Source organism: Parasteatoda tepidariorum, chromosome 2 (genome assembly GCF_043381705.1).
Source record: "Parasteatoda tepidariorum isolate YZ-2023 chromosome 2, CAS_Ptep_4.0, whole genome shotgun sequence".
NCBI lineage: Eukaryota > Metazoa > Arthropoda > Arachnida > Araneae > Theridiidae > Parasteatoda > Parasteatoda tepidariorum.
The window spans coordinates 50,344,184-50,360,954 of record NC_092205.1 but is presented as its reverse complement, the minus strand read 5'-3'; the positions used below and the strand labels follow the sequence as shown (position 1 = coordinate 50,360,954).

The window sequence follows — 16,771 nt, the reverse complement described above, 5'->3', positions numbered from 1 at the left end:
ATATATATATATGTGTGTGTGTGTGTGTGTGTGTCTGGAAGTGAAATATCTGGGAGTATATTTGCTAGTATCTTGACAACACAACCAGACAAGAGCACCGATTTGGATCGCGTTTTTTTCTGAAGTTTGTAAATCTTTATGAGGTGGTTTAATGTAAATCTTTGGGTGTTTGGGGTAAAAATTATGAAAAAAATAGGGTGCTAAAAATCCAATGATGAAAAAAATTAAAATTTAAACAATGATAAAAACGTGAGCTGTCATTTAAACCGTATTTTGACAAAATATTTCTAAATTTCTAAAAAATGGAAAAAGGAGAAACCACTATAAAAAAATTTAAAAATCCTTGACCTTGATAAACTCATAGTTTAAGTGCAGAAGTAAAACATGCTACAAACAAATATGCCATCTAACATAAGGTATCGGAAATATATTATATTTCACTGTGGTAATGTTAAACATTAATTTGCTTATTCTCTTTCGTCAATACAGCATTTCATTTTCAAGGCTTTTATGCTTATTAAATTCGAATGCGTTTAATACTATTAAAATAACAAGTTAATACCAACCATTAATAATAAAAATTAATTATTCGTGTCTTTCCTGATCACGAATTTTAAAATTTTAAACTTTATATTACTATCTTTTAAATGAAAATATCATAAACTTAAAAAAAAAACTTTATCTATCGGTTATTAGTAAAATTGACACAAATTCGCCAACAAGACATTTACGCAGGTGAGTGGATGCCGATAATACGCTTATGTATATCGAATATAACAATATCGTGAATATTATACAAAGCGATAATTATTGAATACAATAATATTGTGAATGTTGCTACATTTTATTGGAAAATTTCAAAGCTTACATGCGGGAGAGTAAGCATGATAACGAAAAACTGCGAAATCTCCCAAATAATTTCAAATCCATCGTATATGTATACTGTCTAAAACATTAGGGTTCACGTTTTTGCAAAGTAATAGTGCATGTCAGTGTTTTAGTGCATATTTTTGATATACTTTTTCAGTATTTGGCTAATGATGTGAGATTTAAGCATTTTTTCGAACTCTCATTAAATTGAATGAGAAAAACGCACATTCATTTATTTTAACTCTCATTTGAAAGTCAACTTTAGCTACATTTAAAATTTTGTTCCTAATTATTATTGGGCCTGAAAACCTTTTCAGCTAGCAAGTTAAGTTAAAATACCATTTTAGTGCATAAGTCGGAGTAAAGAATTTTAAGAATATAGCAAAGAATAATTTATTTCCTTAACAGCGTATATGTAGGATTTGCAAAATAAATACTTTAAATTCAGCCTTACTACGTAACCCTTCTTCTTCTTATGTGGGATAAAATATTTATTCGGTATTCAGATAGTTTGACATTCAGAATAAACAGAAATGCAACGAAATAGTCTTATCACTTGTATCAGGCTCAAAAATTGATATCATTTGTGATCTAAGAATCAGCGTCGATGGAATGAAATGAATAATTATGAATGTAATAATATAAACTTAATATAATAATGCAATATAAAATTCAAATAATTAATGCAATAATATATTAAGATAATTATTTGAGGTTTTTTGTTGAAATATTTCCAGATAAAATCCAACATTGATGGCACCGGAATCTAAATGTATGCAGAATATTGCTGAACTATAAATTCTCTTACGTCAATCTGAAGTCTCAAGGTCAATGCAAAATTAATTGAGCTAATAAAGCGCTAACTGAAAATTTCATTAATTCAATACTTATTATGAAGTCTAATGCTTGCTAACTTTTTGTTTACTTTTTTGCGCGTTTTTAAAACGGAAGTTTCTTGTTATTCTTGATATAATCTGTTCCTGATAAAACAAATAAAATGCGAATAAGAAAACGGATCAGTTTGAGTAGCATTCGATCTAATATGTTCAGATTTTCACGTACTAAGATTCAATTTTAATGGCATGAAATTCTAGCTTTGAAAATACCAATTAATTAGTGTAGACAATATTCTGAGTTAAGAAAGCAGAGAAAATACAAAGAAACGTACTTTCTCTGAATAAATACACGTTTTATTCGACGAATTTGGGTGACTGACACCTAAAACATATTAGATAACTACAATCTTAACGGAGAAGACAAAAAAAACCTGGTTGAATTACCGTAATGTAAGATAAAAGATATTGCAGTTTCTGGTAAAAAAAAAAAGCAATTCTGGTTAATGAAACCGTAATTAATGGCATTTGAACCATTCATTTGGTAATTTTTTACATTCATATGGTAACGGTTTAACGAAAATTCTGGCTTTCAAACTTTCAAAAAATAGTTCCTATTACTGCAAAATTAGCAAAGAAATACAAAATATAAACGAAAATTTAACAGAATAAATAGTTTTTATACCATATTCTAGGTATAATGATAAAATTTACCAAATTTCACCACAATTTCCAAATTTTTCACTTATTACGTATTATGAAACGATATTTTATTATTAATTCAGTCAAAATCATTACCACAACACTTCGACAAAAATTATCTAGATTTTTTGTGTTCCCATAGAGGTAAATTCAGGTAGTTTTGACCATATTTTTACACCAGTAAGTCAAATATGGTTTCAATAGTTTGGTATAGAAAGCGGTCGAAAGCTTGGACGCATATTTATTGTCTGCATATTTAACCATATCTCAATAACTTTTGAAGGGAAATTTTTGAACACAACAATAAAATTCGTTTATCTACTACAACTCCATGTAAAAAAAAATTAAGAATTATTTATTATTTCTTGCTGTTTTGTTCAATAATAGTTTAAAAAAATATATGATTTGTACGATATGAAAATGTTTTTATAATTTTAAAGAATGCAAATTTAAATACCAAAATACAAAATTTAAACGAAATCGGAATCTTTTTTGAAAAAAAAATCTCATTTGATTTAACGCTTAAAAATACATCAGGAACAATGTCCGACTTGCTTGCCAAGAAAAAAACTCAATTCTTCCCCTCAAATCAGCTCCATTATCTCGAAAAAGGAGGGAAGCACAATAGAGGAGAGTTGGGGAGTTTCCAGGTAACATTAGCATGTAATAATATAACATAGCTTCCTATGAACAAAACAATCTTGGGATTTTTTCCGATAAAAAAGTTTAATTTTACTGGACTATAAATGAAAAGATTTAAAGCAATAAACGGAATTGGAAACAAATATTGTTTTACTTAAGAATTACTATTGCATGTTGTTCAATGATATAGTAGGTATAATACCTTTCCTTACAGCATTCAAATCATATTTGTCAGTCAAAAACGACTAATGATTTAATATTGATGGTGATAAAATGTAAACATGTTTTATAAACAGACATCCCAAACATAAAGTAAAAATAATGCTCTTCCCAACGTAATAATATCAATGAGTTCAAATTTCTAATTATACTTGATCTTATTTTTTGTTGTCAAGGCATCAAGAATGCGTCTGTTCAGTCGAGTTGCTGTTATTATAGAAATTTGTACGTTGTAATACGCAAACAATTAGTACACTTGGTAGCGTCACGTAGATTATAGAATAGAGATGTTACAACAGATTTAGTTAATAAGCAAGCCGATAAAGAGTCGGTTGAAATCAAATGCAGAACGTATAAAAATTAATTAGATATTACAGAATACGCAATAAAGTCCCTTTTTTTATAAATAAAATACACCGTAAACTAGCTAACATTGCACCTGTTATTTCTTAAATATTTGAGAAGAAACACAGAATCGCCTAAAGTTTAATTTGTGTATAACAATGACTAATACTAAATCAGCGAGAAAATTCATTACTCAAATGTCCATTATGAATTGTCCAAGTGAAATTTTTGAACGATTTTTAGGATCGATCCTAAAAATTATTCGAAAAAATCGTTCATTTTTTTAAGGTTAAGTGCCTTCAAAACAAAAACTTAAAAGGAATTTTAAAAAATTAAAACAGTCTACCTCAACGTATTTGTACAACCGATAAATGAACAACGCTCATAAGGAGTGGACGTCAACATACAAGAAACTGATATTGTTTTGTTGATTGCAAGAGAAATTATCTTTTTACACGCGTATTTGTAATCTCTGGCCAAATACGTTGAAATTCATCACATTCACCAAACTTCATTGGCAATTTAGATATAGTTATATATAGCAGTTATAAATCTGTTCCTTATAATTAGTAATAGTTATTTGAATTTCTTTTCTTTTTATTTGGCATTTAAAAAGTAATCAGAAAATAATATGTTTTTCAATTTACGTGACAACTCTTTATTTTATTTCCTTTCATTGCCCAGGTAAGAAAAAAACATTTACTGCTTATTTCACAAGTTTTTTTTTGGACAAGTTGATAGTTTTTTATGTCAGTCTAAAGAATAACGTAACTATAAAAACCCTGCTTTGAAGGAAATAAGTAGGATGGGAAAACGATTTTTGAATCTTTTCACTTTTTCGACATTTGATTTACCACATGTCACTTTTTCATGAGGAAGAAAGCACTAAATGTTCAGGAGAAAAAGAAAAACACAGAAAGAACTTTTCAAACTGACAATACGCATGCGCAAACATCATTTTTAGCAAGACATGAGCAACTAAATTTGAAAACGATTTGGAATGTCAAAAAAAGATGTTTAAGCTTTTCGTGCTCTTACCTGTTACTTCGAAATTCGGAACAAACGTATTATAGGATTTATGAACTCCAACAGGTGACTTTAGCAGTGAAAGCAACTGGTTATGCTCAACATTCTGAGTAAGATGAGATAAAAATCTGTCCATTTCTTGTCCCGCCATCTATGGAGTTGAAGAGAAAACATTTTAAGTCCAAAAGAAAACTGTCATTTTATTATATTTGATTTCACATGTATTCATATTGATAAAAAGTAAAATAAATAGTATTTTATCTCTGTTTTTTCACTTATTTAAAGAAACAATGGCATATCATAAGTTTATTTTCTATATATTTAATAAAATTATTTTTTTGTATATTGGAATTCATATTTGGGCTCACATAAACATAGTGTACAAAAAAAGTGCTGAACTGATTTTAAAATTTTATACTACTTTATTCTTGTAACTGAGAATGAAATAAAACATGAAACTCATATGCCAATAAGAGTTAGTTAATAAATGTAATGGTTTAAACATTTGTGAAATAAATTTATTGAAACAGTTAGCAGTTAATCGAATTCATTCTTATACTTTGAAATGTCGTTTTAAAAGTATTAAAAATACTTCTATAACGATTTTCTTAGTATCGTAATAACTGTAGTTTAAATATATTAAATCACTGTTACACAGTTATCAGTCTCATCTTTTAATCAAAAGTTGCTGCTAGATAAAAATGCAATTTATTTTCGTAAGTTTTCTTATTGTAAGTTAGGTGAGTGGAGTTTTGTAAGTTGTTTTAAGTGAAAGTTGTAGATACATAATGTATAAAATTCAATTTATAGTTTAAAGATGTTTATTCAAATATTTAAGATGCATTTGTTTGAATAATTTCATAATTTCATCTACACCATGCTTTACTTCTTTTTATTTTTAAAAGAAATCACTTCTACTGATATTGGTAGTAGAATTTGTATTTTTATTTAATCATTAATAAAAGATATTCACCGGCTGCATTGAAAAATAAATCATGATCAAATAAAGGTTAAGAATATAACATGTTACGGGAGTTTACCGAAACATGTAGCGGAACGAAAAATCTGATATAACGTAATTTTTGTAGTAATAATGATCATAAAATCATTAAATCAGTCTAATGTTACTGTAAAAAGTATGGTATAATATTTAACAGTAAAAATGGATTTTACGGATGTTGCATCAATGCCGGTACTTTATATCATAATTTGATCCGGAATTTTTTACAGTGCGGTTTTTGAAAATCTGCCTCACGTGAACCGCGTATCCGGGACTGAGAAAAATTTGTGGTATTTTTTTTTTAAAATTTCTAGCTTGTTTTAAAAAAAGAGTAATAATTTTTTGTGACTTATTAACAGTTATAATATATAATCAGGGGAGCTTTTTCTTTGGGAAAATGATTTGCATTAAAACAAGCTAAATAGTTATATTTTGTTACTACCAATCGTTTTTTCAATCCTGGATATGACTCGTGGTGGTAAGAGAGTAATAGTATTTTTCTTTTACCTCTTCATCATCATGAGAGGTATCGCCATCTTCATCGTCATGAAGCATGTAAGTTGGGCCAGGTTTTTTTGTATCGTATCGCATGTCCCGAGTAAATGTTGGCATTCCTTTTGCTGTTGGGAAAATGGCATAAAGCTGATCTTCTAAATAATCATTCTCAATCACATCTGTTGGAAAATTGTAAAGTATGTCAATATCTGTAAATTTTTTCAGTATAGTAAAATATTTATGAAGTGTAAAATACGTTCATAAAATGTGTTTTTAATACTCTAAAAATTTTTGGCACACAAAAACCCGTTTAAAAAAGTGTTTTTAAATTTTGAAAAATATTTTTGCTTCGATATGCTTATTGTAAAATCTTCAGAGTAACTGTTATAAGTTATTAGCGTATAGATCACAAGAAATAAATTAAATATGTTTCTGGGAAATAATACCTTTAAAATTACATTGTAGTAATTTCTCATTTATTCGATTTAATGTTCATTTTCTTAAAGAAAAATAGACAGCAAACACGCAAAAACATTCGCTCAAATAGAAAAATTTCGTTTTAAAAACTTTTTCTTAAAAAAATTAATACGTCTTCTTATTATAAACTTAAGCTCTAAAATCTGAATTTTTAACCTCATTAAAGCTATAAGTAATTTTTTTAGCCACCGCGAAAAGGTATAAGTTTGTTGCATAGACAATTTCCCACTGAGTTTTTGCTTAAAAGGTGTGCACATTTCCTTATAGTAGTTAATATAAAATTACTCATTTTAGTTAGATAAATTTGATTATAGTAAATATTTCTCATAAAATAATTGAATTCAAACTAATGTACTGAGAATTAACATCGAATTGAATTTAATATAAGTTGATTCATCTATAGTAATTTTTATTTATTCCTTTGATTTGCAATATATTATTAATGAAACATTTTATCATGCCTAAGACAAATTTAATAATAAAATGTTCTGAAACTTTAAAAAAATTATCAAATTGAAGATATTTTAATAAAAACTACTCAAATGTATTTAATTTTAAGGGAATAATATAGAATCAATAAATGAGTGTAAATAAAGCTTACCACTTAAATTATTATTATCTGTTGATTCTGGTTCAAAATTAAGATTCTTGACTCGCTCTTGTCTCGCTGGATCACCTTTAGCAAATCGAGTCAGATCATCATCCATAAATTTAGTCCTGTGTTTTGCATTCCAACGGAAATTCACATCTTCATTATCTTCTCCTCTAATTCTTCCGAAAGTTGGGATTTCTTCATCGGCGTTATACCCCGACTTTTGCGCCGACGGATTTTCTTGATCACTGCTAATCTTCACAATCGGATGTGTGTCTTGATCCTGGGAATTGTAATGATCAGTAAGTTGCACCACTCTCTTCTTGTCAAAGGGATCAAGAAGCTCGTCCTCTGGAAATTCATTATCTTCTATCGGTAAAAACTCAATACTGCCTTCTCTCAGTGCTTCCTTTTGATTAAGACCTGATGGAAAGTCTGATTTGATTTGCATCTAAAATAAATGAAAACCAGCCATTTGTTTCAGCATTAAAATATGAGAATATAAAATAAGTGACAATAAAATGTGTTACTTTAAGTAGTCCAGACTTTCTTTTCTTTATGATAGAAGTTATTAGATATATTTGTAGAAGAGAAAAAATATTCGATAAATAATTGACTTTTCTTAATTTTTTTTAAAGAATTACTGGTATTTTCAAAGATATTTATAAATGAATATTACAATTTTGTTTTTCAATCTAAAGATTGTAATTAAAAAACTATATTCGCATTATTTTTTAAGTATGGATTTCACTTAATGAAAGATAACTGAAATATTTCGGTTATTTTTCGTCCTCTAGTAATACATGAAAATAACCTATTTCTAATCACCTATTTTTAAAATTATGTTTATAATAATATAACATTTTTAAAAATAATTACTGGCATTTTCAAAGATATCTATCACTATAAATGGGTATTGTAATTTTGTTTTCAAATTCAAGGATTGTAATTAAAAGAATATATTCGCATTATTTTTAAATTCAATCTTTATTATTTTACTTAATGACAGATAACTGAAATATTCCTGTTATTTTTCCTCCTCTAGTAATACATGAAAATAACCTATTTCTAATCACCTATTCTTAAAATTAAGCTTATACAAATGTAACTTTTTTTAAAAGAATTACTGGTATTTTCAAGGATATCTATCACTATAAATGGGTATTGCAATTTTGAGATGCTAACACAGAAAAAAGAAATGCTAAAAGAAATGAAAAAAGAAATGCTAGCACACTAAGTTTTACTGCATAGTTATAATTTTATCTTAAGCAAATTTATTAAAATATCTAAGATTTCTAAACGAAATTTAAAACAATTCAATCCATTAAATTTTTTATTTTTTATTATTTACAAGTAAAATAACAACGATTTCCGTTTAATATTTTAATCAAAAATATAAATAAATCAGATAAATGTCATGTTTATAGCCTGCGATAGAGTGATCACTTAATACCGATTATTTAAATTTTGACAAACGCAAGTAAGAAAAACATGCATTCAGTTTCATATTACATGACGCCGGGAAATAGGATGCACCAATCAGGGTAATAGCGAAAAAATGTTCATTAATTTTCATTAATTAAGTAAACTTCTTATTATTTTTTTAATAATTTACTATCGATAAATATACAGCGTGGAATTAACAGAAGGTGTTTTAAGACTCATAAATAATAAACTACTATATCAAAAACAATGAATCTTTGACGTGAAAAATGCAGAATATTTTGGAGAATATTAAAAAATGAGGTTTAATATTACAGTTATTGTGAAAATGGTAAATAAAAGTTAAAATTGAATTCAAAATTAAAAGATGAATTGGTTTATTTAACGGAAAAGAGCATAATTTTAATGATTTTCAATTTTTTTAGTTTTTTTGAAATTTAGGGCCAAAGTCGGTAATTGTGAAAAGGGGGAATTGTAAACATCAGTATTTTTTTATTTTTAAATCAGCTGAGCTAAAGTCTCACGCTAACTTCATTTCGTTAAACAAAAGTTTGATGAGCATTTTAGTTAAGCCTTTTGAAAGAATTATATCTATTCTTTTTTAAAAAAAAGAAACCTGCAGTTTCTGTTGAACAAATTATTAGTTAATTACGAAAAAAAAGGATTATTGGTTAAAAAATAACATCTAAAATATAAAACTCGGTTATTACTGAATGATAATTAATGGATGAGCCATTTTCATTGTAGAATTGTCATATTGATCTCACTTTAAACTTTCTTATGTTATTAAATTTCCAAGTTCACAACGACCCTCACAATTGCAAATAAACGACACAACTCAATTAACACTCAATTGTGGGAATTTTGAACAGCACTCACAGTTTCCCTAATACAGTAAGTACATATTTTTCGGTATATGGTGATTACCAATCTATAAAAAACGTTATTTAATTCAGGTGAAGAGTTTATATCCACGTAACATTTTCTAAGTTTTAGTATGGTTTGAAGAAAGATGAATTATGAATTCATATTTTTGGTAGTAGAATTGTGAATGTGGATAAATATGGAGAGCATAGAATATCCTTTGTTCTCAAATACTCACCTCTACAGTTCTAGATTGTTTAATGTCTTTACCAATGGAATTTACAATTATAATAAAATTTTAGACAATCTGTGGTATTGAGAATTCCTATTATTAAATTCTTGAAGAAATCATTAAAAATATAAGCATATAGTTCAAAATATATCGAATTTTAAATTACTATACAAAATAACATAACGCGAACGAATGTAATGAATTGAAACATAAGCTAAAAACCTTTTTAAGTACATAACTGTAGTTGTCGTAAAACAATTAGGTAAAATTGACAAAATAACAATTGTTTAAAAAAAATAAACGTATTGCTAAAAATGTGCTTGTCGTAAATAAATTTCAACGAGATTAAAATATGGGTTGCTAATAAACAAACAAACAAAATATGAATAAACAAATATGAAAAACTATAACAGTGAAAAAATAAATGTGACTACACGCTTTGTTATAAATTTTATTTTACCTCATCATTAGAAATGGTGACAACTGTACACCAAAATTTTTACAGCAAAAAATTAGCCACTTTAAGCCTAAACAAGTTCAAAATTTGTTGAAATATTCTCATTTTTTATAGAAAATATTCAAATTTTTTATTAATTTACTTTCAAAATTTAAAAACAAATGTGTTGCAAATTCACAATTTTGTTTATCATAACGTGAAATTTATAATTTATGGTGTAAATTTATGTAAATAAAGACATAAATTTTTTATGCTATGGATCAACAGCGCTTTACAAATTATTTGCACAACTGTTGTGTAAATTGTATTTGTTTCTCATTTTCCGTTTTGCACGCATTCCCAAAATTTTAAATTGAAAAGATAAAACGTGACAGTAAAAATTTTAAGAGTTTTTTTGAAGGAAAGCATAAAATTGGCAATACAAACTAGCTGATTTATTGCATTTTTTTAAATATAAAGGTAATTTTTCACTTATTCAGTAGGAAACATTCATATTATTTACACAGAAATACAAACGAGTATTTCTCAGAATTTTGTTTAAATATATGTAATTAAATTTTGAACGAGTTGAATGTGAAGAGCTTCTAGTATGTATTATCTTTCAGGCATCAATTGAAAAAGAGAAAAAAACTTCAGGAATAAAAAGAGTCATCTATGGTGTCAGAGTGATTTAAAATAACAAAGAGGAGAAACTGAAGAATAATGATCTAAAGTTTCCATGAATGATTGAAATAATCTCTACATGTATTTTTCTCACGTGGCATCATTAGCTTGAGTATTTCTCCATCTATTGGCAATACTATATCCATTATTCATTTTGTTAGGTTGTCTTTAATTATTTAAGTAATGCTAAAAAATGAGTTATTCGTTAAGTATTTACTTACACGAACTAAAAAATTCTGATATAATTACTGTATTCTATAGTAATGACTTTTCTGGTAAAAAAATAAAACCAAACTATCCGGTATTTACACCATTAATCTAATAATTTAAATCGTTCATATGATTATAGTTTACCTCAAATTCTGGTTTTCAAGATTATTGTTCTTATTACTACACACATTTAGTTGAAAATACAAAACTGAAAGATTAATTTAACCAATTAAACTGCTGTTATACCATGCTCTTAGGTATCATGATAAAATTATCAAATTTCATCACATATTATAAAATCACTTTTTATTGCTAATTTTACCAAAGTCATTATCAAAGCACTTCAATAAAAATTTAGCATTTCGGTGTTTACATAGAGCCAAAAAAACGGTAAATGTTACTAAATTTAAGTAGTTTTAATCTTACTTTTTTTTTCTCAGTGCAAATTCATTTTGTTAGAGTGTCTTTAATAATTTAAGTAATGTTATATAGCTAGTTATAAGTAAATTGTTTCTTTAGAAATCTGTATTTTTATTGGAATCAACTCAGTTACCAAGTAAATATTTAGATATTTTTTTTATCATTTCCAAAATGGATGTAGAAATTCTTAGTATAAGCTGTGTAATGGTAACAAAACTGTATAGATTATGTGATACAGTAACAACTTTGTGAATTTAATGATTTCATTGAGTTGCTTGAAACTACTTCATGTTAATAAACTTATTTAAAATCTTTAGAACTTTAAAAACAGAACTGTGATGGATTGGAAACAGGAACACTAAATCATAACGAATAGTTAACATTTTATTATTAACGTAAGGAGCAAGAACATGGTTTTTCTTTTCCAATACATATAGAATTTATTTTATAAGAAAATTAAAAGAGAAAAATTAATTAAAATTTTAGCTGTAAACAAAAGTTTTTAAATATTAGTTTTAAATTGACTACTGATTTTGTAAATTTAAAATTTCTGTAAATATTTAAAGTTATAAATTTCGTGCAAACAAATAATCTTACTTAACGTTGCTAATTTTCGAATCTTTAAAAAGTTAAATTTAATAATACGAAATGTGGTAAGTTAAAAAATGCCATTAACTTTACAACCAACTTAACTAAATGATAAAATAGATGTTCGATGTAATTCTTTTCTCTATTACCTGCAACAACATAACATTTCAAATATACCAAATGCATTGGTATTATATTCTAGGATAAAAATAATTACATTACAATAGATACCTATTGTTTCTGTCTAAAAACATTAGGCGAACTTTCACAAAAAAAAGCATGTTTGAAATTTACTTAGGTGATAAAATAAAATTGCATTTAATAGAAAGCCAAAAGAAAAATAAAGAAAGAAAAAAAACTGCTTTCTTGTATCTTTTTTAAATTTTTATTAATAATAGCAATAAGAATTTAGTAACGTGTTCCTTATAAAATAAAACTTACATTATGAACAAACAAACTCCTAAAACAGTTTCCTTTTTCAGAAATAACAAAAACTATTCAAGCACACCATGAAATATGATTCTATAGAGGATACGACACCAACCAACCAACCAGTTTCCTTTTTCAAAATTTCTATAATTTTTTTAACTTCAATTTTTGTTTTATTTACAAAACTTTACTTATCTTTGTTTAAAGGAAAAACTAATTTATTTTATATCAGTGCTTTTAGATAAACTACTGAACCAAATTAGCTGTAATTTTTCAAAGCGGAGCGCAAGTAAAAGTTAAATAAAAGTTTAGTAACTTAACGTTAGAAGTTAGTGGAGCGTAGTTCAATGATGAACAAAGTGAAAAATAAAGGTACATTTTGATCAAGCAACAATAATTAAAAATATAAATCCCTTGGAAAGCAGATGATGTAAAGCTCGATATAAATGCAAAATTGTATAAATGATTTAAGCAAAATTAAGTCGCTCAAAATAATATTTAAATAGCTTAAAAAAGTTATGATAGAAAAAAATCGCGAGGTAATGTAGCTTAAACGCAATACAATCTATTCTTTCATTTAGTCATTCAACTAAATAGCAAAAGTTTCCGCTTTGGCTCGTATGAATTAAAAGCCTTTCTTAATGAAGTTTTTGTTTTACCTTGCCTCACTGTGTTTGCGGGAACTATTAAAATATTATTCTTAGGATTATTTTAAATCGTTTCCTTTGTTATTTTGACTGAATGTAGTTCATAATAAATTGCTGTTACATGCTTGTTCAATTTTAATGTTGGTTGATGTTTTCGTAAAATATGATAAATCTTAGCAAACGAAACAAGTTATGCTTTAATTTAAGTATTTTAAAATATAAAAATTTTTCTTGTTTATTCGTAATTTTGAAAATTATTTTCGAATTTAATATAATGCATATTTATGTGCTTGGAACTGAAGTGAATACCCAAAGTTGTTCTTGTCTCAACCTATGACATTCTGTTCTATAGAGTAAGCATTCTGTTTTCGTTTTGCATCATTCTATTAGACACATGATGGCTCAAGGAATAGAGCATTCGCTTTCCAATAAGTTGAACCGGGTTCAAATTTTAGCGATGGTTGGTAGATACGAATTCCGCATCCGACTCGCACCGACCACAGTGCTAACGGGAAATATTCTCAGTAGTAGACGGATAATGGGTTAGAGTCCCCTTCCCATCAGGCTAACCGCGGGAGGACGTTCACGTAGTCTTCCTCTTCATGAAACGCAAATGCGAGTTAGTTGCATCGAAAATTCCTCCAGGAAGGGAAATTTCTCCCAATACTTGATCCAGGAGTTCCCTTGGCTTCTGAATTGGGTTCAAAATTACAAGGCTATGGAATTGAACATTAGTAGGCGTAAACCTATAAACTGGGTTGACTGTTCAACGACGGTTATAAAATGAAAAATAAAATAAAATTTATTGAAAAAAAAAGAGTTGAGTTTGAGCTCACTTTTTATGTCCAAAGACTTTCAATCAGAATTAACCGAAGCCCGAGTAACTAGAACCCAAACTACCACCAAAGACCTGTTAGGGACACTTATGAACTAATTGATGAAAAACATAACCATTTTCAGCTTTTTCTTCATAGCTGAGTTTCAAGAACTGTGTCGTTAGTTTTGAACGTGGAATAAGTCCATTTGGTTTGTTCTAAGAATTTGGTATGTTCTGGATTGGGTTCAAAATTATAAGGCTTCGGAATTGAACATTATTAGTCGTAAACCCAAAAACTGTGTTAACTATTCAACGACGGTTATAAAAAAATTAAAACAAAATCTATTAGAAAAAATATGAGGGTTGAGTTCGAGCTCACTTTTTGTGACCAAAGACTTTCAATCAGAATTGACCCGAGCCCAAATAACAAATAAAATATAATTGATGAAAAATATAACCATTTTCAGCTCTTTCTTCGAAACAAAGTTTCAAAAACTGTGTCGTTAGTTTCGAAAGTGGGATAAGTCCATTTATTTCGCTCTAAGAATTTAATTTTTATTTATTTATTTTTGAATGATTTAAATATTCATTGTTACATTTTAATGTTTAATCAAATTATAGAGTACAAAATATCACTCAAATTGATTAACCTTTTCACCAATATTTTTAAATTTATTAAAAGCTTCAGATTTATACCTCTTTCCAAAATGAACTAATTCCACATTCAAAAATAATTGCATAGATACTTCTTACTAATGAAACTTACGTCATTATCTGAATATCTATCAGAGTTTTCTCGAATTCCGTTCAAAAGCTTCCCGGTGTCTTCAGTTGTTTTTATCAGTTCCCGAAGAACATCTTTTTTTCCAGCAAGTGGTGTTTCTTCTGGGCGGGTAGGAAACCGTTTATTGCGGTATTCATGCAACCAGTGTGTCTCAGGATCTGATTCAGGCGTCTCATTTTCATCTTCTTCAGATTGTCGTTCCGAAAATATTGGGGGAGTGAATAATTCTTCAGCGAACATAGTCCCGTCTGAGTCTTTCCTGTTCGGTTTAAATCTAAAGATACAAGTAATAAAACATCATTAAGCAAAATTTATTTCTTACAATCAATACAAATGAACAGCCTGGGTAAATATAATCTTAAGTCCTATTATCAAAAGAGAGCTTAATATGTGCAATGAAATGTTTAGCAGTATTTTACTGTTTATTTTCAACGGGAATTACAGGAGCGTGTAAATTATCAAGAAAAAAATGCAAATGAATGGTTTGATGTAAAAAGTCACGATTAGAAAAGCGAGTAACTCTATATTGTTCTAACTACGTTCAATGAGTTTGTTCATATCTTAGAATTTTATATTAAAAATTAAATGATTAAATATACTAAAGAAACTAACTCACGCTTTCAGGAAAATTATCGTTAAGAAAAAGAGTATGAAAATTGAAGGAAAAAAAGAACATTAATCGTGCAAAATATATATATTTTTTTTAAACTCTTGGCCCGTTTTGTATTAATCAGAATGCCGGATTTTTTCAAGATTCCTTCTTTTTACAGTAGCGTCCATATGTTTACGCCACCTATTTAAAATGCCTGGCCAATAATATCACGAAGTATTATATTGTGAAAAAACCGCAAAAGCGATGAGAGAAGCTTTTTTTTTCTCTTACAGAAGTGTTACTGTTAATGCATTTATGCCTGTTAAATTCATTTCAAGCCATTAAAAACAAAAATAAAATCTTGCTTAGCTCCAGCAATGATTTAGGGGTCTCAGATAGGTTGAGGTTTACATAAAAACAAAATATTTTATCATTTTTCGACAACAAATCGTTCTTTTTAAGACAGCATTAGTATTCGATTCTTTTTTAAAATACTAGAAGACTCCCCTCAGCAACCCTTATGGTTTCTTCTCATTCATTTTTTTTCAAATCTTAAAAGTCGCTAAAAAAAGATAATTTTGTTTATAAGTTATATAATTATTATAATTTTATCAAAATACATTTTATTAATATGCAAATACATTTTATTAATATGTAAATACATTTTGCTTATTAGTAAATTGTAACGAAATGAAAGGATATTTGGGTTTGAAAACAAATAAACTGTACTTGAAAAATATTTAAACTTAGGAATACAGAATAAGTGACACAAAAAGACGTAATTTTTGTTTTTATTAATATCTATTAATAACCTAATATCCTATAATAGTTCGCATTGAAATCAACTTCTTATCTCTTTTCAGTCTTTACATTATTTTATAAATTTTGATATAAATGTTACGATTTATATCTAACAGGGCCTAATTCATGCTTTTGTTACTTTTGACCTAATCAAGAACGAGTTTATACAGCAAAACTCGCGAGATAAATAAGTTTCTGTTACAATGCGTAAAATATTATTAAAAACTACATTTTACAAAGCTATTATTTAAAAAAAAATAATAAGAAAGAAATAATTAAAGTTGACATAACTTTCTAACAAATTCGAAGTTAAGTCTCATTAAACTATTATTCCAAATGGTCCTGTCAACACATTAAATTTTAACATAGTAATTTCCTTCCAGCAAGCGCAATATATATATATATATATATATATATATATTACTACAAGTTAAAATGTTAATAATTCTCTAACTAATTATCGAATCGCTATTTTCTTATGCAATTGAGATCCTTGTGCATTTCCTGTACACTTTTCATTATTTCAAGTTTCTAAGTCTCATAATGTTTCTCCGGAAAAGTAAAATAAAGCGTAAACAAACAAAAAATAATAAGAAAAAATTCACAAAAAGCAAACAAACAAA

The 16,771-nt window shown here is 27.3% G+C and overlaps 1 protein-coding gene across 1 annotated transcript in view; it reads right to left on the bottom strand.

Moving 5' to 3' along the window:
* Nucleotides 1–16,771, bottom strand: part of LOC122269256 (tyrosine phosphatase IA-2) — a 336,473-nt gene that overhangs the window by 176,802 nt on the left and 142,900 nt on the right. The window contains exons 5-8 of the mRNA XM_071188254.1: nt 14,738–15,029; nt 7,211–7,652; nt 6,145–6,311; nt 4,650–4,788 (exon numbers count right to left, since the gene is read on the bottom strand). Coding sequence (XP_071044355.1) covers nt 4,650–4,788; nt 6,145–6,311; nt 7,211–7,652; nt 14,738–15,029 — 1,040 coding nt within the window. The remainder of the gene's footprint in view (nt 1–4,649; nt 4,789–6,144; nt 6,312–7,210; nt 7,653–14,737; nt 15,030–16,771) is intronic.